The following is a 16,785-nucleotide window of genomic DNA, read 5'->3' on the forward strand; positions in this document are numbered from 1 at the left end:
ATATATAGTTTTGAAGGTACTGTTTTCATAGGATTCTTATAACTTTGTGAATCATGTAGGTTACACTGGAATTCTTCGTGAGACAAGAAAAATCTACTTTGTAAGTTAGTTTTGTGGGGACCATTACTGAAAAACAAGTTGTCAGATGGGCTAGACTAAACATGAAGATATTTGTTGTCTTTTGGATGCTGGCCAGAAAGTTAATCTTGAGCTCTGTATCACCGCCTGATCACTCTAGCAGCCTTATTGATCCCCTAGCGTGCTCTCTTCCTCCCAGCCTCTTTATTTGAGCTTTTCGGAGAATGGGAGACTAGGAATGGGAAGTGTCTCTGGAGACTCTTTTGTTATATATGATACTATTCCCAGACAGCACTAATTTGCTACTAATCACTTGTGCTTTGGTTGAAAGAGGGTCTACTCTAAGCTTTGAAATGTTTGTAATAGTCACATTTTAAGGACATGATGTGCCATTCTTTTTTCTTTTTAAAAAATCATTTGGCTTGTTCTTTTGGTGTCTAGAGCTGTAGCTAGCTGCCCCTCCTCTGGGTGGTTTAGATCAGCTCTCTCCAGGCCGTACTTTGAAGTCTGTGAAACACACGGATAATTTAGGCTGACATACTTGGCAGACCCATTTAGAAAGCAGGCTTGTTTGATGGCATGACACAGAGGTCTGTTAACTGAGTTACAAAGAACTGAGGCATTTCCACAAACCCTAGCTTTGGCATGAAATTTAAATAGTTCTTACTTTGTGGCATGAAGTCTAAACTTCCTATGATGTAATATGGTCTCTCAGTGCAAAAGACCAGGAAGGGGGAATTTTCCTATATGTAGGAACTTCTGGAGTGAAAAAGGCAGAAATTGAGTGTGTGGACTATCTTAGCAACATGTAAAGAAGCTAATCATGAAGCAGTACCCTTGGGAATATGCACAACAAACAGTGGTGAGACAGGGAGGGGGCCCAAGTAACGATGTTCATATGTAGCCTTCTTGTAAATGCACAACATTAAATCTAAAAGTACATAATTTGGTATCGTACATGTGTGCTGTATGTGTCCTGAAATCTTCTTTAAGTTTATTTATTTGCAGGCAGAGAGATTGAGAGAGAAAGTGAGGGGAGGAATGGGTGACCAGGACCTCTTGTCATTGCAAATGAACTCCAGATGCATGTACTACTTTTTGCATCTAGCTTTACATGGGTGCTAGGGAAGCAAATCCTGGCCAGCCTGCAGTCTTTGCAAACAAGTGCTTGTAGCTGTTTGCTATCTCTGTAGCTCCCTGAAATCTTAAATGATGTAGATTACTCTATTTATTTTTGAGTCAAAGTCTCTGGCCTTGAACTTGGTATGTAGCTGAGGGCGATCTTGACTTTCTCCTGCCTCTGCTCTCTGTATGGCGGAGTTACTGGTACGCACCATACCCAGGCTTCCTCTTGCCAGGAGATCAGACTCAGGGCTTTGTGCATGGTAGGTGAGCCCTCTACCAGTTGAGCCATCTCCAGCCCTAGAATTTAATTTTCAAAGTCTTATATTTTTACTATATCTTGATTATTTGTTGTGCCAAAAACATTTCAAATATCCTCAAACCTTTCTTAAGTGAGATAGAATTTAACTTAAATCAGTTTTTCAAAACGTTTTTAAAATTTAAATTTAATTTTTTCTTTGAGAAATAGTGAGAGAGAGAGAGAGATAATGGAAGCACCCAGGCCTTCAGCTGCAAACGAACTCTGGACGCTTGCACCACCTCATGCATCTGGCTCGTGTAGGTTCTGGGGAATCGAGCCTGGGTCCTTTGGCTTCACAGGCAAATGCCGTAGCCACTAAGCCATCCCTCCAGTCTTTTGTTTTTGTTTTTAATTCTGTTTTTGACCCAGATCTTGTTATCAGAAAGATAAACTTTACATAATTTGGCAATTTTGAAAAAAGTATTCCCAGGCAAAGGTTACCAAAATAAGGCTTAGAGCTTGTGCTGCTAAGTCCTGTCAGTGGCGGTGGTTACTACTGGCCTATTCTCTTGCAGTAAAAATGGAGCTACAGAGTCATTCCAGTACATGCCTGTGTGTTAAAGTAGAGGCATGTGACACCAACAAATGGGTACCACATGGCAGAAACACCCAGAAGCCAGTCAGTAGTATGAAAGGGATAAATTAGTTCTGTTTCATGTCATTTCTTTCCTTTCAGGAGGAGAGAGACCGGGTGGATGTGTTTGTACTCCTGCAGTGGAGTTGGGCCCTCGTGGCAGTTGATGCCTGTGGTGGATTTAGTCGGCTCTTGTGCGTGTCTGATTTTATATTGATCCTTATTCTTGAGTCTGAGGATGGCTTTTGGGTTCCACATGCCTTTATCTTTCCAGGTGAGAATGAGGGACAGCAGTGTGGTTGCTGTCACATCAGGTGGCTGTTGTGTTGCTTGGGATATGTATGGCCTACTTTCTGCTCGTGGCCTTGTAGGATGATTGCTTGCCTGTGCTGATCCTTTCCCAGACTTCAGTCATTTGTGGAGAAAGTCATGATTGAGGGTTTGGGCTGTGTGGGCTGTGTTCTGGCTTTGGCCTCTGCTGTCTAGAGATGACTGCAGCACCTTGAATGTAGGATGGACTAGGAAGCAGTTATTCTCCAAGTCTGTTCAGGCAGGGGCCCTCTCAGAACATAATTTCCATAAGTGAACATACTGTTGGTGGACAGAAACTCCAAACTCTTAAAAATAATTTATTTCAGTGTATTAAGTGAAATTTTTAACTATCATGAAGGCTTTTAAAAATGAAAACATGATGTCGGGCTTGGTGGCACACGCCTTTAATCCCAGCACACAGGAGGCAGAAGTAGGAGGATTGCTGAGTTTGAGGCCAGCCTGAGACTACATAGTGAGTTCCAGGTCGGCCTGAGCTAGAGTGAGACCCTACCTCGAAAAAACAAAACAAACAAACAAAAAATTAAAACATCTGTTTGTTGTGCCAAAAACATTTGAAAAATGCACATCTTTGACTGTTAAGTAGCTGGTAGCCATGTGTAAGTTTGGCTTACGTTGTTTACCATCTAAACCCTGTAGGGTTTCCCTTACAGTGTTGGAAGGAGCATAGGTTTTAGTCAGACAATCTTGAGCAAATCCTGGCTTGTAACTTATTAGGTACACAATTGATTATGTTTAGCCTAAACTGGTTAGTTTGACTTTGGGCACATTTTTGTTAATTTGCTTAGTTTGGTATATGTTGTGCGCATGTGTGTGTAGAGGTCAGAGGTTGACCCTGATCTTCAGTAACTTCTTGCCTAACCCGGAGCTCACTGAGTTTTGCCTAGTCTAGCGAGTCAGCATGCCCCCTTGATCGTCCTCTCTCCGCCCTACCCAGGGCCGGGATTCACGGCGCGCTGCCACACCCAGCACTTCTGTTAGGTGCGCTCTGTGGCTCTGAGTGCAGGTCCTAGGCCTTGCCAGCCAGCCTCTGTGCTGAGTGTCTCCCCAGCCCGTCCATTTTGCATGGCGCTTCTGCTTAGTTGTCCTGAGAGTTAAACTGCATCGTTGACTGGCTGATGGATAGGGGTTAAACCCAACATACAGTTTATACATTAGTACAAGCACACAGGTACCCAGTTTATGTGCTTATCTTTATATTACTTTAACAATAAAGTATGGGGGCTGGGGAGATTGCTCAGTGGTTAAACATGCTTGTTTGCAAAGCCTCCTGGATGAAGGACAGTTCCTCAGCTACCCACATAAAGCCAAATGTGTGTTCATCTGCAGCAGCAAGAGACTCTAGACACATGACACCATATTTAATTATTATTATTAATTTTTTTTTGAGGTAGGGTCTCCCTCCAGTCCAGGCTGACCTGGATCTTACACTGTAGTCCCAGGCTGGCCTCAAACTCACTGCGGTCTTCCCACCTCTGCCTCCCGAGTTCTCAGATTAAAGGTGTGGGCCACCACGCCTGGCCATAGGCCTACTTTTTACCACCTTTTCCCTACATAAGGAGGTCTATCACTCTGTTCACACTCTCTGTTCTTCACTTCCTTCTTTCCTTCTTCTTGCGGTGGTTTAAAGCCACATGCAAGCCTCCTTCTCAGCCAGCTCTTCAGTGGGTAGGTCAGGACTGCAAACTGTCCGGGACACACCCTTAAGTGAAGATTGCTGGAGCACTCACATCCCACGTGAGCAGTTGTCTACCAACTGAACTGCTCCCCCTGCCCTTCAGGCCTGCCCAGCTGCCCTTCTGCCTCGGCTTATCTTATGTGAGAGCAGGGCAGGCGCTTCTGGCTAGGGTGTTCTCGTGCTGGAGTGCTTGGTGGGGGAGGCGTTCGGTGCCTTGTCTAACAGAGCCCTCGTGTCCTCCTGAGACTGGCTTATTTCACCGACCTTAAAGTGCTTGCCATCTTCCGTGCTGTGCCATAGCTTCATTCTGTTTTACTTTTTCCCGTGGTATAATTGAGAAGCATTATATAGAATGACATGGTTATATATAAACATATATCCTATATAGCTTTCAGAAGACTAAAACAAACCCTACTGTATCCATCACCCAGGGTAGAAATGAAATACCGTCAGGATCTAGGCTTCTGGAACAATACTTTCTCCACCATCTGGGCAGCCGTCAATCTAACTTTGGTGACAGTCATTTCTTTGCTTCAGTTTTTTAATGTATGCAGGCTCTTGTAAAAATTAACTTTGGGGGCTGGAGAGATGGCTTAGCGGTTAAGTGCTTGCCTGTGAAGCCTAAGGACCCCAGTTCGAGGCTCCGTTCCCCAGGTCCCACGTTAGCCAGATGCACAAGGGGGCGCACGCGTCTGGAGTTCGTTTGCAGAGGCTGGAAGCCCTGGCGCGCCCATTCTCTCTCTCTCCCTCTATCTGTCTTTCTCTCTGTGTCTGTCGCTCTCAAATAAATAAATAAAATTTAAAAAAAATTAACTTTGGGTGTGTATGTGTGTATGTATGTGTGCATGCAGGGGGGGGGCACATATCCATGCATGTACCGCTTTATATCCAGCTTCACATGGGTGCTGGGGAATTGAACCCAGGCTGACAGACTTTGCAAGCAAGTGCTTTTAATTACTGGGCAATCGCCCCACTATGTAGGCTCTTTTTTGTTAATATTTTATTTTTATTTATTTATTTGACAGGGAGAGAGAATGGGTACACCATGGCTTCCAGCCACTGCAAATGAACTCCAGGTGCATGAGCCCTGTTGTGCATCTGGCTAATGTGGGTCCTGGGGAATAGAACCTGAGTCCTTTGGCTTCGCAGGCAAACGCCTTAACCACTAAGCCATCCCTCCAGCCCTTTTTTTTTTTTTTTTTTTAAGTAGGGTCTCACTCTAGCCCAGGCTGACCTAGAATTCACTATATAGTCTCAGGGATGCCTCAAACTCACCATGATCTCCTACTTCTGCCTCCTGAGTGCTAAGATTAAAGGCGTGCGCCACCATGCCCAGCTGCTGGTTCTTTTTGTCATCTTAGTGGCTGTCTTTTTTTTTAAGAATAGGAGCTAAAGATATAGCTCAGTGTTAAGGGTTCTTGCTAAAATTACTGTTTTAAGTATTTACTCTTATTCTGTGATGATGATAACCCTTTATAAACTTCTCACAAATTATTCTGAGGAGTACATTCATTATGTGGTTTCTTTTATTTTTTTAATTTTATCTTTTTAGAGAGAGAGGGAAAAAGAGAATTGGTGTGCCAGGGCCTCACCACTGCAATCAAACTCCAGATGCTTGTGCCACCTAGAGGGCATGTGTGACCTTGCATTTGCCTCACCTTTGAGCATCTGGCTTAGGTGGGATCTGGAGAGTCAAACAAGGGTCCTTGGGCTTCGCAGGCAAGCGCTTTGACTGCTAAGCCATCTCTGCAGCCCTGCTTTATTTTTTTTAATATTTATTTACTTGAGAATGGGAGTGCCAGTGCCTCCTTGGCTGCAAACACATTCCAAATACATGCACTACTTTGTGCATCTGGCGTTTCATGGGTACTGGGGAACTGAACCTGGGCTGTTAGGCTTTGCAAGCAAGGGCCTTTAACCTCTGAGCCATCTCTGTAGCCACCATTATGTTTTTGATGTGCACTATGGAAAGACATACAGTGAATGTCTTTCTGCCGAAAGCCTTTTTGCTATTTAGTATTATTTCCTTTGGATACTAACATGGATAAGTAAGTAGTATGGTGTTGGCTGGCCTCAAGTGCTATATAACCCGAGGATGACCTTGAGCTGTTTGATCATCTGCTTCTACTTCTCAAGTACCGAGCTTATAGGCCTGTGTCACTGTGCGGTTTTAGTAGTTCTGGGGAGCAAACCTTGGTGTGGGGAGGCTGTGCATGTTAAGCAATCACTCAACCAACAGCTATATCTTTAGCTCCAAATATGTAAAGTTTCATCACTGGTAGGTTCTGCTGAATTGTTTATAAGAAGTGTATACTACAATGAAATTCTTGGTCTTGGGACATTGAGCATTACTCACTCCCTTGAGCGCCTTTGGGAATTTGACATTTGAAAGTGTTATGAAGGGTTGAGGCTATGGCTCGGTCAGTACAGTGCTTGCCTGCAAATGTGAGTATTAGAATCAGGACCCCCAGTATCCTGTAAATGTCGAGTGGGCTTAGGCCCCAGCGCTCAGGAGGCAGAGACGGATCTGGAGGGCGTGCTGGCTGGCTAGAGTAGCCACGCTGTGAGCTTTGGTTGAAGATGGGACAACCCCGTGCTGGCCGCGGGGCGTCTCCACACGTACTTCACACGTGCGCTGTCATCGCAGCTGCACCGCATACACACACGCACACATACTAGAGAACCTTGAGCAGTCAGTCTCCAGATTGAACACTTCTTTGTTTATTGAATACTCTTGTTGCTGTTGTTCTTGACTTGGCTCAAGGATGGGGGTGAGTCATTTGCAGCCTTGAAACCAATTCTTTTCTTTTCCATCAGATGTAGGTGCAAAAAACTACAGACATCTCTGTGCTGTTTATTACAACAAGAATCCTGGGTTTGAGATCATCCATGGGCTGCTAGACCGAATTATGCAGCTGCTTGATGTGCCGCCTGGTGAAGAGAACGGGGGCTACGTGATCAGAGCGTCAGCAGGTGAGGGGGGGTGTGCGATCAGAGTTAAGTTATCCACAGAACTGGGTCCGTGGAATTCAGCAAAGAGGCCACATAAAGTTTTGTTTCATTTTCCTTTGACATAGGGGCTATGGAAAGAAAGGCAGTTTACCTGACTATCCTAAATTCCTAATGCTGCCTTTATTTTATTAGTTGTTTTAGTTTTTCTTTTTTTTTTTTTTTTTTTTTTTTTTTTTAATTTGTTTGAGAGCGACAGACACAGAGAGAAAGACAGATAGAGAGAGAGAGAGAGAGAATGGGCGCGCCAGGGCTTCCAGCCTCTGCAAACGAACTCCAGATGCGTGCGCCCCCTTGTGCATCTGGCTAACGTGGGACCTGGGGAACCGAGCCTCGAACTGGGGTCCTTAGGCTTCACAGGCAAGCGCTTAACCACTAAGCCATCTCTCCAGCCCTTGTTTTAGTTTTTCGAGGTAGGGTCTCACCCTAGCCCAGGCTGACATGGAATTAACTATGAAGTCTCAGGGTGGCCTTGAACTCACGAAGATCCTTCTACCTCTGACTCCCAAGTGCTGAGATTAAAGGTATGCGCCACCACGCCCAGCTAGCCTTTATTTTTAAAGTGTTTATTTAGCTGTTATTTAGAGCACCATGAAGTCTGGTAGAGAATACATTTGGAGTTTGGTAATACTTATTTTTCTTAATCCTCAGAGATTATTTTTATTATGGGTCTTTTCCCCCCGCCCCATGTAGGGTCTCACTCTGGTCCTTGCTGACCTGGAATTAACTATGTAGTCTCCTGGTGGCCTTGAACTCACTGCCATCCTCCTACCTTTGCCTCTCAAGTGCTGGGATTAAAGATGTGTGCCACACACCCGGCTTTTATTACGGCTTTTTTATTTGGATTTTTTTTTTTTTTTTTTTTTCCGTTTTGGTTTTTCCAGTTAGTCTCACTCTGGCCAGGCTGACCTGGAATTCTATGTATTCTCAGGGTGGCCTTGAACTCAGGCAGTCCTCCTACCTCTGCCTCCCTAGTGCTGGGATTAAAGGCGTGTGCCACCATGCCCAGTTTTTTTTAAATCACGCCGAAATATCTACATGTGTCTTTTTGGAATGAAGATTTGTGAGGTAGTCTGTGTTTTAAATAAAATTGAGAGATTTGATAGTGTAATTTCCATGCATTTATCTTTAGAAATACTGCAGCAAAGACACCTTACTGCTTGTAGAATTGTCCTGAGAGCTAAACTCATTGGTCCAGAGTTGGATTATGTAGATTTAGTTTCCACACTTTATTCACTCTTCACACATGTTAATTAAGCAAATTCCCTTTCCCTTATCCTCTCAATTACCTGAGCCACCTGTGCTTAACCCCTGGGGCACTCACTGGAGACTCCACTGGCTGCCATGTCTGGTCTGGGCCTTGCTCCTCTCAGTAGCAGGCTGCTGCTGCCTGCCTAGGGGTCCCAGGGGTCTCGCAGTGGGAGTCAGCACACACTGAGAGAGATGTGGGGTCTGCCTCTCTGAGTTGACTGACAATTTCCTGAGCCTTTGCTGGGATTCTTATACCCATTTTTTCCTCAGTCATCCTGGATATAGATAGCTACCCTTGCATATCAGCATGAACAGTCTCTGATTGGTCTCTGATCTTGACCCCTGGTTGTGATGGGGACATTGTCACTGCTGAGTGAGTGTCCCATTTCTGCTTCTAACATCCCATTTTCACTGTTGGTTATTGCTCCTAACAAGAGTTGTAGTGTTAGACGTGGATCTGAGGGTCCACTCTGGTTGTGGGGGGAGGGGTCTTGGTCGCTGTGTAGAACCCAGGGTTTGCCAGTGTTCTTTCCACCAAGCCACCTTTATGAGCTCAGTCGCCAGTTGACCATTTTAGAATTCTTCAGGACAAAGCATTACTCAGGTTTCTGAGAAGTGAGGTGAATCCTTGAAGTGAGGGTGCGGCTGCAGTTAGCTTGGTAGCACCTTTAATCAGAGTTAAAGGTAGGGACTGTAGTCGGACCTGTAAGGCCACTAGAGAGTGCCATTTGGTTTGACTGCCTGGGGGGAAAGGAGCCCTGAGAGCTAGGAGAGAGTTTCAGCTAGCTGGGGAGTGTTGAGGCTCTGTTTTTCTTTAAAGGTGGGTGATATCAGATCTGTACTTTAGTGGGATTAATGTGTATAGATTGAGAGGCATGGAGAGTAGTGGTAAATAATGTTGGGAAAGTATTAATATCAGAGCAGTGAGAATGAGGAATTGATCATGATTGCTATTAGTTGTGGCTATACCAAAAAGAAGACTGGTTTACAAACCATCAGGGGCCAGACATGGTGGCATGTGCCTTTAATCTCAGTACTCAGGCAACAGAGGTAGGAGGATCACCAAGAGTTCAAGGTCAGCCCAAGACTACAGAGTGAGCTTCTGGTGAGCTTGGGCTAGAGTGAGACCTTCCTTGGGAAAAAACAGAAAAGAAAAACCATCAGAAGATAGAAGCTAGAACATTGAGCATTTGGAAAAATCTCATATGTGTACCACATTGAACCTTGAACAGCTAGTAAGTGTTGGTCTGTTCAGAACTATGTTTTCACCCTCCCCTTTCTCCCTCTACTGTACCCCTCCATTAAGTCCCTTCCTTCCAACTAGTCTCTTGTTTTGATGTCGTTCTGCCCCCGACCCCCATATTCTGCAGACCTTGTGTAGGTAGTGTCAGCCACTGTAAAGTCACGAATGCCATGATCACCTGGAAGACTATTGCAAAGCATTCCTCCTCTTTTGGCTCATACCTTCTCTCCACCACCTCGTCCATAGTGGTTCCTGAGCTTGGGAGCGTATCATACAGATGTCACACTTAGCGGTAAACACTCCACTGTTACTTCTTAGCATTGTGATGAGTTTTGATTCACCCCAGCCATCTGGAAATGAAAGTTTCTATAAAAGTGAAAGTGGAATTAATATAGGGGCATAGACATAAGTATTTAGAGGACAGTTTGGAGGCCGTAATATCTTAATTTAGCTAGATAACAGTAGTAGTTTCTCCTCTAGGTTTATGACTTCCCCAGCCATGGGTTTTTTTTCAGTACCAGGTATGAATTCCCTGTCATAGAGTGTGCCTCAAAGCTAACCAGAGAGCAGACATGCCACCATTATACTAGTTGTGACATTTGGCCTGGTTGGACAGCTGTAATGCTTTCAGGGTCCACTCTTGGTAAAGACCACTGATAACTTTTCTTTCCCAATAAGCTGTGTAGCTCTTTCCAGCATCTTGAAAGCTAGTCAGCGGGGAAAAGGCTTCCAGCTCAGCATCCAGCTTAATTTCTCAGTGTCTAGTAACCCAAGCATGTGGAGTCTTCAGCAATAGGGCCTTACCATGTAGTGGGCAACCAGGAGACTTGGCAATAGCCTGTAATGTTTTGAGGACATTAGAGGCCTCACTGGAAAGTATCCTCCCTTTGGGATGTTTGTTGTTGATTTATTATTTGTTTGTTTTTGTCCCCCACCCCGTCCCAGAGGTAGGGCCTCGCTCTAGCTCAGGCTGACCTGGAATTCAGTATGTAAGGTGCCTCAAACTCTCATTGCCACCACACTTGGCTACCTTTGAGGTTTTAAAGCAGGGTCTTTCTGTGTTCTTCAGGCTGGCCTCAGATGTGAAATACTCCATCATCTGCCTCTTGAGTGCTAGGATCATGGGTGTATACCATCACACCTAGCTTTTGTGGTTTTTTAAAAAATTTTATTTAATTTTTTAAATATATTTTATTTATTTAGAGAGAGAGCGAATGGGCACACCAGGGCCTCCAGCCACTGCTAATGAACTCCAGATGCATGCACCTCCTTGGACAGCTGGCTTACGTGGGACCTGGGGAATTGAACCAGGGTCCTTTGGCTTTGCAGGCAAATGTCTTAACCGCTAAGCCATCTTTTCCAACCCTAATTTAGAGAGAGAAAGAGAGTGGATGTGCCAGGACCTCTAGCCTCTGCAAATGAACTCCAGATGCATGTGCCACCATGGTAGTTTGAATAAATGCCCTCCAATAGATTCAGGAGTTTATTAAACCTTGGATTTCCAGCTACCTGGCTGGAGGAGGTGTCACTGGGTGGTCCGGCCCTAAGGTGTGGTGGTGAATCTGATGTTCCAGTCTAAACACAAAGTGTCGAAGATCTTCCTGAGGTTCCTGAAGTGTGCTGTGTGGCTTTTGGCTTTTTCTCTCTCTGCCTGGTCCTTTGAGAGGGCCCAAATTTTGCCTTTATGGAATTTTCCCTGAATCTGTAAGCATCAATAAACCCCTTCCTCCATAACTGTGCCTGGTCTGGAAATTCATCTCAGTGACCTGAAACTGTCTGCTATATGTGGGCTCTGGGAAATCAAACCTAGGAACCTAGGCCTTAACCAAGTGCTAAGCTATCTCTCCACCCCTTACCTAGGGTTTTTAATCATGAGTATTTTCTTTCCATGTTTTTCCTTTTGATCTGTATTGGTTCTTAAAATGCCATAGTTTTATAGTTTTACAACTATGAAATATCCACCATTTATGAATTGGAGGAGCCTTGCTAGCCCTTCTGTTTCTATGGGTTTGGGTCTTTGTTCATCTCAAGCTGGATTTCCTGGCCCATTTCCATACTGACCGCATCTGTCTCCCTGGATTCCTAGGCTTGGGCTTTGTTCCTAGACGTTTTCTTCTTAGGATGCTTCCTGTAAAAGCCATCAAATCAAAAAAGAATTGGTGTCATTATAAATCATTTTTCATAGGGATTTCTGAGTCTATTCTGATGATCTAATGACAAATATGATTATTTTCTTATGGTCAAGGAAATCAAGGCCTAAAGAAATGACTTGTCAGACTAAGTTAGTAGCAAAGCAGGTATTGGTTCATCCTCTAGTTTGTGTGCACACAAATACACCGCAGTTTCCTCTCGTGTGTGCGTCTGCGTGCACGCTGCGATTTCCTCTAGTGCACACGCATGTGCACGCGCCGCAATTTCCTCTACTGTGTGTGCTTGTGTACATTCCACCACTTAAGAAGCGAAGTGTGCTTTCCAGACTCCTGAGTAAACTTGTAAGCTTTGGAATTTGGTTGGTGTGTGTGTTTAGCTAGAGCATTTTCTCAGACTTGTTATTTTACTTACAGCTTTTCTAGTAAGAAGAAATCTTCAGAGCAGTTCAACGAGTAGAGTAGAAACAGATTAAAAACTACTGTCTCAAGCCAGTCTTGATTACCGAGCTGTCTTCTATTACTCTGGCATATGGTTTACTTTTTAATAATTAAAAATCCCTAGTGGCTTTGCAATTACAATTGAGCCAAATCTGTTCTGCGGAGATTCCTGCTAATGTCATTTACACTGGCACTTAGGCCCAGTTTCTTTCTGTCCCTTTTCACGTACTCTACCAAGCTCCCTTTTGTGCGGCTTTGTCAGTAGAGTAAGCGGAGGAGAACTTGATTCTCCGTTGAGAAATCTGCCCTGCATAGTGAGAGGAACCTGGGAACTCATGAGACTGATCGTCACGCTGGTCCCCAGGAGCACGCGTGCTGACCTGGAGGGTAACACTGCTGAGCTTGTGGGCAGCGGCTGCGCAGTGTGCGCTGTCCACGGCAGTGTGCCGGAAGCCCGCGCCTCCCGCAGCCAGAGGGAAAAGCCATGGTCACTTAGCCTGCATAGTTTTCATTTGCTGAGCCCCTTTGCAATTTAAGACCATAAGGTGATGTAGATGTCAAATTGATGATAGAGTAAGGTCAGTGTCGCCTGGAAAGAGAACCTTTAACTCGTAGCTGACTGTGGAGCATTGTAAAGGGCTCAGAAGGATTCAACGGCATGTGATCAGATCACTATAGCAAATGTGTGTTTTTATTTTTTTCAGACTTCTTTCCTTTCATTTTTGTGGTTTGTTGCAAACTAAATTATGTATGTTAAGATGCACTTATCCTTTTCAAAAACCACTTCTAGGCAAGGAAAATTCTCAACATTTTTTGTGTTTAGAGCACTAATGTGGTTGCTGGGCAAATCAGCGGCAGAAATAATTTCTTGTAGAATGTAGTGGGTTTTGTTGGTGACTGGTTGCATTGATTCCAGCATGTGGTTTTTCCCTCCTTGTTACCTAGTTCAGTTAGATTTTTCACAGTTATGCAGAAAACAGCAATTTAACTTGAGACATGATCCTTGATGAAGAGACAAATACTTTATAACTTTAGTTTTGTCAATTCTCGCTTTCATGCTACTCTGAATTCATTTTATGACATGAAAAACAACCTCCTAATACCTGCATTCAGTCCTACACCATATGCATTCTCTGTGGTCGTTTGGGTACCTTCTGCTACAGTAACACCTGGCGACCACTGGCTCAACCCGCAGGTCATGACCTTGTTCCCCTTTAGGATACCTGTGAAAGATTTCAGATGCTAAAAAAAAAAAGGGTGAAATTGTGATGTTTCTCTTGTTGACACACTAATTCTTACTGTAATATGAGCTAGAAATATATTAGAAAAGTATCTGTTGAACAACTTGTTGAAGTAAAAGTGCTCAATTTATGGTTTGATTTACACTGAACATTTTGGACTATAATGAGGAGTTCTTCACATCATATCCACATTTAGTTACTGTCAACAAAGATGTTCTGTGAAGGCATGAAGCTAAAATAGAAGTTGTAATAACAAAGAAAAAAGTATTATATATATACATATTTTTAAATACTTCTAAACATATGTGTGTTAGTGTGTGTGTTTAGGAACTTATTATTTTTTTAAAAAATATTTTATTCATTTGTATTTATTTGAGAGCGAGAGAGAGAGAGAATGGGCGTGCCAGGGCCTCCAGCCACTGCAAACGAACTCTAGATGTGTGTGCCCCTTGTGCATCTGGCTAACATGGGTCCTGGAGAATCGAGCCTTGAACCGGGGTCCTTAGGCTTCTCAGGCAAGCACTTAACCGCTAAGCCATCTCTCCAGCCTGAACCTTACTATCTTTTCTTGTATACAAGCAATTTTTTTGTCTGTTTTTTTTTAAGATTTTATTTTTATTTATTTATTTGAGAGAGAGAGAGAGAGAGAGAGGGAGAGAGAATGGGTACTCCAGGGCCTCTAGCCACTGCAGATGAACTCCAGATGCATGCTCCTCCATGTGCATCTGGCTTACATGGGTTCTGCAGAATCGACCTGGGTCCTTAAGTCTTCACAGGCAAGCACCTTAACCACTAAACCATCTCTCCAGCCCCTATGTCTGTTTTCTTTTGTGTTTGGGTTGAATTTTCCAGAACTACGATTTTCATTTGTTTCTTTGGAAAACACAAAGCAACATTAAATAATAAGGAGTAACAGCTGTGCAATGGTAATGGGGACACAGGGCTTTCTAGAAGTCAGTACTTGCTACATGGTTATTCACTTCCCTTTCTTCTAAAGAAGCTGTTTAGTGTTCTTGTCTTACCCTGTTAGTATGTCAGGTAAATTCCTCACCATTCATATCCACTTAGCTTTTTTAAAATATTTTTATTATTATTTATTTCATTTACTTAACAGAGAAAGAGGGAGAGAGAAAGAATGGGTGTGCCAGGGCCTCCAGCCACTGCAAATGAACTCCAGACGCATGTGCCTCCTTGTGCATCTGGCTAGTGTGGGTCCTGGGTAATTGAACTAGGCTCCTTTGGCATAGTGGTTATAAGCCACTGTCCTATGAATTTCTAGAGAATGGTATGTTCTGGTAACATAAGTGTTAACTCTGTAAGTGGTCTGTCAGCTTTAGTCCCGAAGGATTACTAGCATGCATGGATGGTTAGAGAGAAAAACAACACACATTGAACAAATCCCTAGGTGGGGACGATAAATGTGGAGTGGTCTGCGGAGCACATGGCCACTCGGAATAAAGGCCTGGTTTCCCTGGAGAGAGAGAATTTTATATTCCACATTGTTCCTTTCCTTTTCCTGCCTTCAAACTAGACCTCAGCTTCTCTCACTGCTCTGAGAATCCTGGGGCTTTGACATGCCAGAGAAATCAGCTTCTCCATAGCCAGGCTGCTGCTATTTGGGTGCTGATTGTGGGGAGGGCTTGCCATTCCATTGCCTCCTAGGAGAATGGAGCTGGAGAGTCATGGTCACGCTTGCGTGCACGCTCACATGCAGGTCCACGCGCAGACGCAGAGGCATCCCTCACTATCCAAGGCCTCCCTTCCCAAGTCCCTGACAAGTGACGTTCATAGTATTTTCTGTAACCTGCACACTTTGAATCATCTCTGACTTACAATCATACAGTGCTGTGTGAATAGTTAGTGTACTTGTTTAGGGAGGAATGACAAGAAAGATCATCTGTCCATGTTTAGTGTAGGTAAAAATATTTTAAGAAACATTTTCACTGGTCACTGGTTGAACTTGAAGTTGTGGAATCCTGGATGTGAATTTTGATATTTTGAAGACCCTAAGTCCCCAAGCCGAAACGTATTGGAGACTGACACTGGGGAATTTATTCCAGTTTCTTCCTGGTTCATAGCTGTTTCTCTCTTGTCCAGCAGTGGGAGACCTGCATCCTTGAGGTCACTGCCCTCATGTCTATCTAAGCTCCCTTCTTTGCCCTATTCTCCCGGTCAGTTTGTTCTACTTGGCACTGGGATGGACTGCTTCTAAGGGCTCTTGCCGCTCCCTCCTGGTGCCTTTCCTCTTGCTGGGGCTCTGACACCCCAGACTGATACCTCTCACTTATCTGGGAACCCTAGGCCCTGTCCTTCCATACGGGGTTTCTGCTTTCCCCAACCCACTTAGTTCAGGTAGGGAAAGCCTGGTTAATGTGAAGGGAAAGTGCTGTTACAAAGGGCCAGCCTTTTGAGAAGGGGCCTCTAATGTAGCGTCTCCAGAGCATGCTCCATTGTTCTGCCGCACACTTGGAACCAGCCGTCCTGGACTTCCAGATTTCCACGGGTCCTGGTTCTGTTCAGGTTGCTCGGAGCTGCGGAGTGCAGCAGTGTGTCTAGGGCTTTCTTGCATGCAGGGTTGCAGAAAATTTCCGTTTTTTTTGGTGGTGGTGGTGGAGTTGTGGTAGGGTCTCACTTTAGCTCAGACTAACCTGAAATTCACTACGTAATCTCATCGTGGCCTCAAACTCACGGCAATCTTCCTACCTCTGCCTCTTGATGTGGAGTGCTGGAATCAAAGGTGTGCACCACCACCATGCTTTTTAAAAAAACACTGCTTTTTAAAAAATACCTTTACTTATTAGTCATTATTTACTGAGAGAGAGAGAGAGAGAGAGAATGGGCACTCCAGGACCATCAGCCATATGTATGTAAATGAACACCACACGTATCAGGCTTACATGGTTCCTAGATAGAGAATTAAACCTGGGTCTTTTGACACTGTTTTAACATGGCCGTTTTCAATTCATAGTCAGGATTTGATATGGAAATATATTTGACTTTCTAATTCTTTTAATTTATGCTGAAAATACTGGATCTTAATAAATTTATTGTTTGCTTACACTGTGTAATTATTGCAAAATTAAAGTGCCAATGTTCTTACTATATGGCTGCTGAAAGCAATTTAAGAACTATTACCACATCTTTTTGTACTTAGGCTATAGCCTACAATATAAAAATACTTCACGTAATTGTCTTCTACTTTTGTTTCATCTTCTGTGCTGCTCCCTCTGGCTCTAGGTTATTGGTGTTGTGTCTGCTTGTTTGATTTTAGAGGCAGGGTCCGTATATATGGCCTTGAACTCATGGTATTCTTGCCTTCCCATCCCAGGTGTTGGGGTTACAGGCATGTACCGCCTCACCCTGTCTTTTC

At 44.0% G+C, this 16,785-nt stretch overlaps 1 protein-coding gene across 1 annotated transcript in view; it reads left to right on the forward strand.

Moving 5' to 3' along the window:
- The window catches only part of Farsb (phenylalanyl-tRNA synthetase subunit beta), an 80,707-nt gene that overhangs the window by 50,893 nt on the left and 13,029 nt on the right, over positions 1-16,785 (forward strand). The window contains exon 16 of the mRNA XM_004662884.2: positions 6,901-7,056. Coding sequence (XP_004662941.1) covers positions 6,901-7,056 — 156 coding nt within the window. The remainder of the gene's footprint in view (positions 1-6,900; positions 7,057-16,785) is intronic.

This window comes from Jaculus jaculus, chromosome 4 (assembly GCF_020740685.1).
Source record: "Jaculus jaculus isolate mJacJac1 chromosome 4, mJacJac1.mat.Y.cur, whole genome shotgun sequence".
In the NCBI taxonomy this organism is placed as follows: domain Eukaryota; kingdom Metazoa; phylum Chordata; class Mammalia; order Rodentia; family Dipodidae; genus Jaculus; species Jaculus jaculus.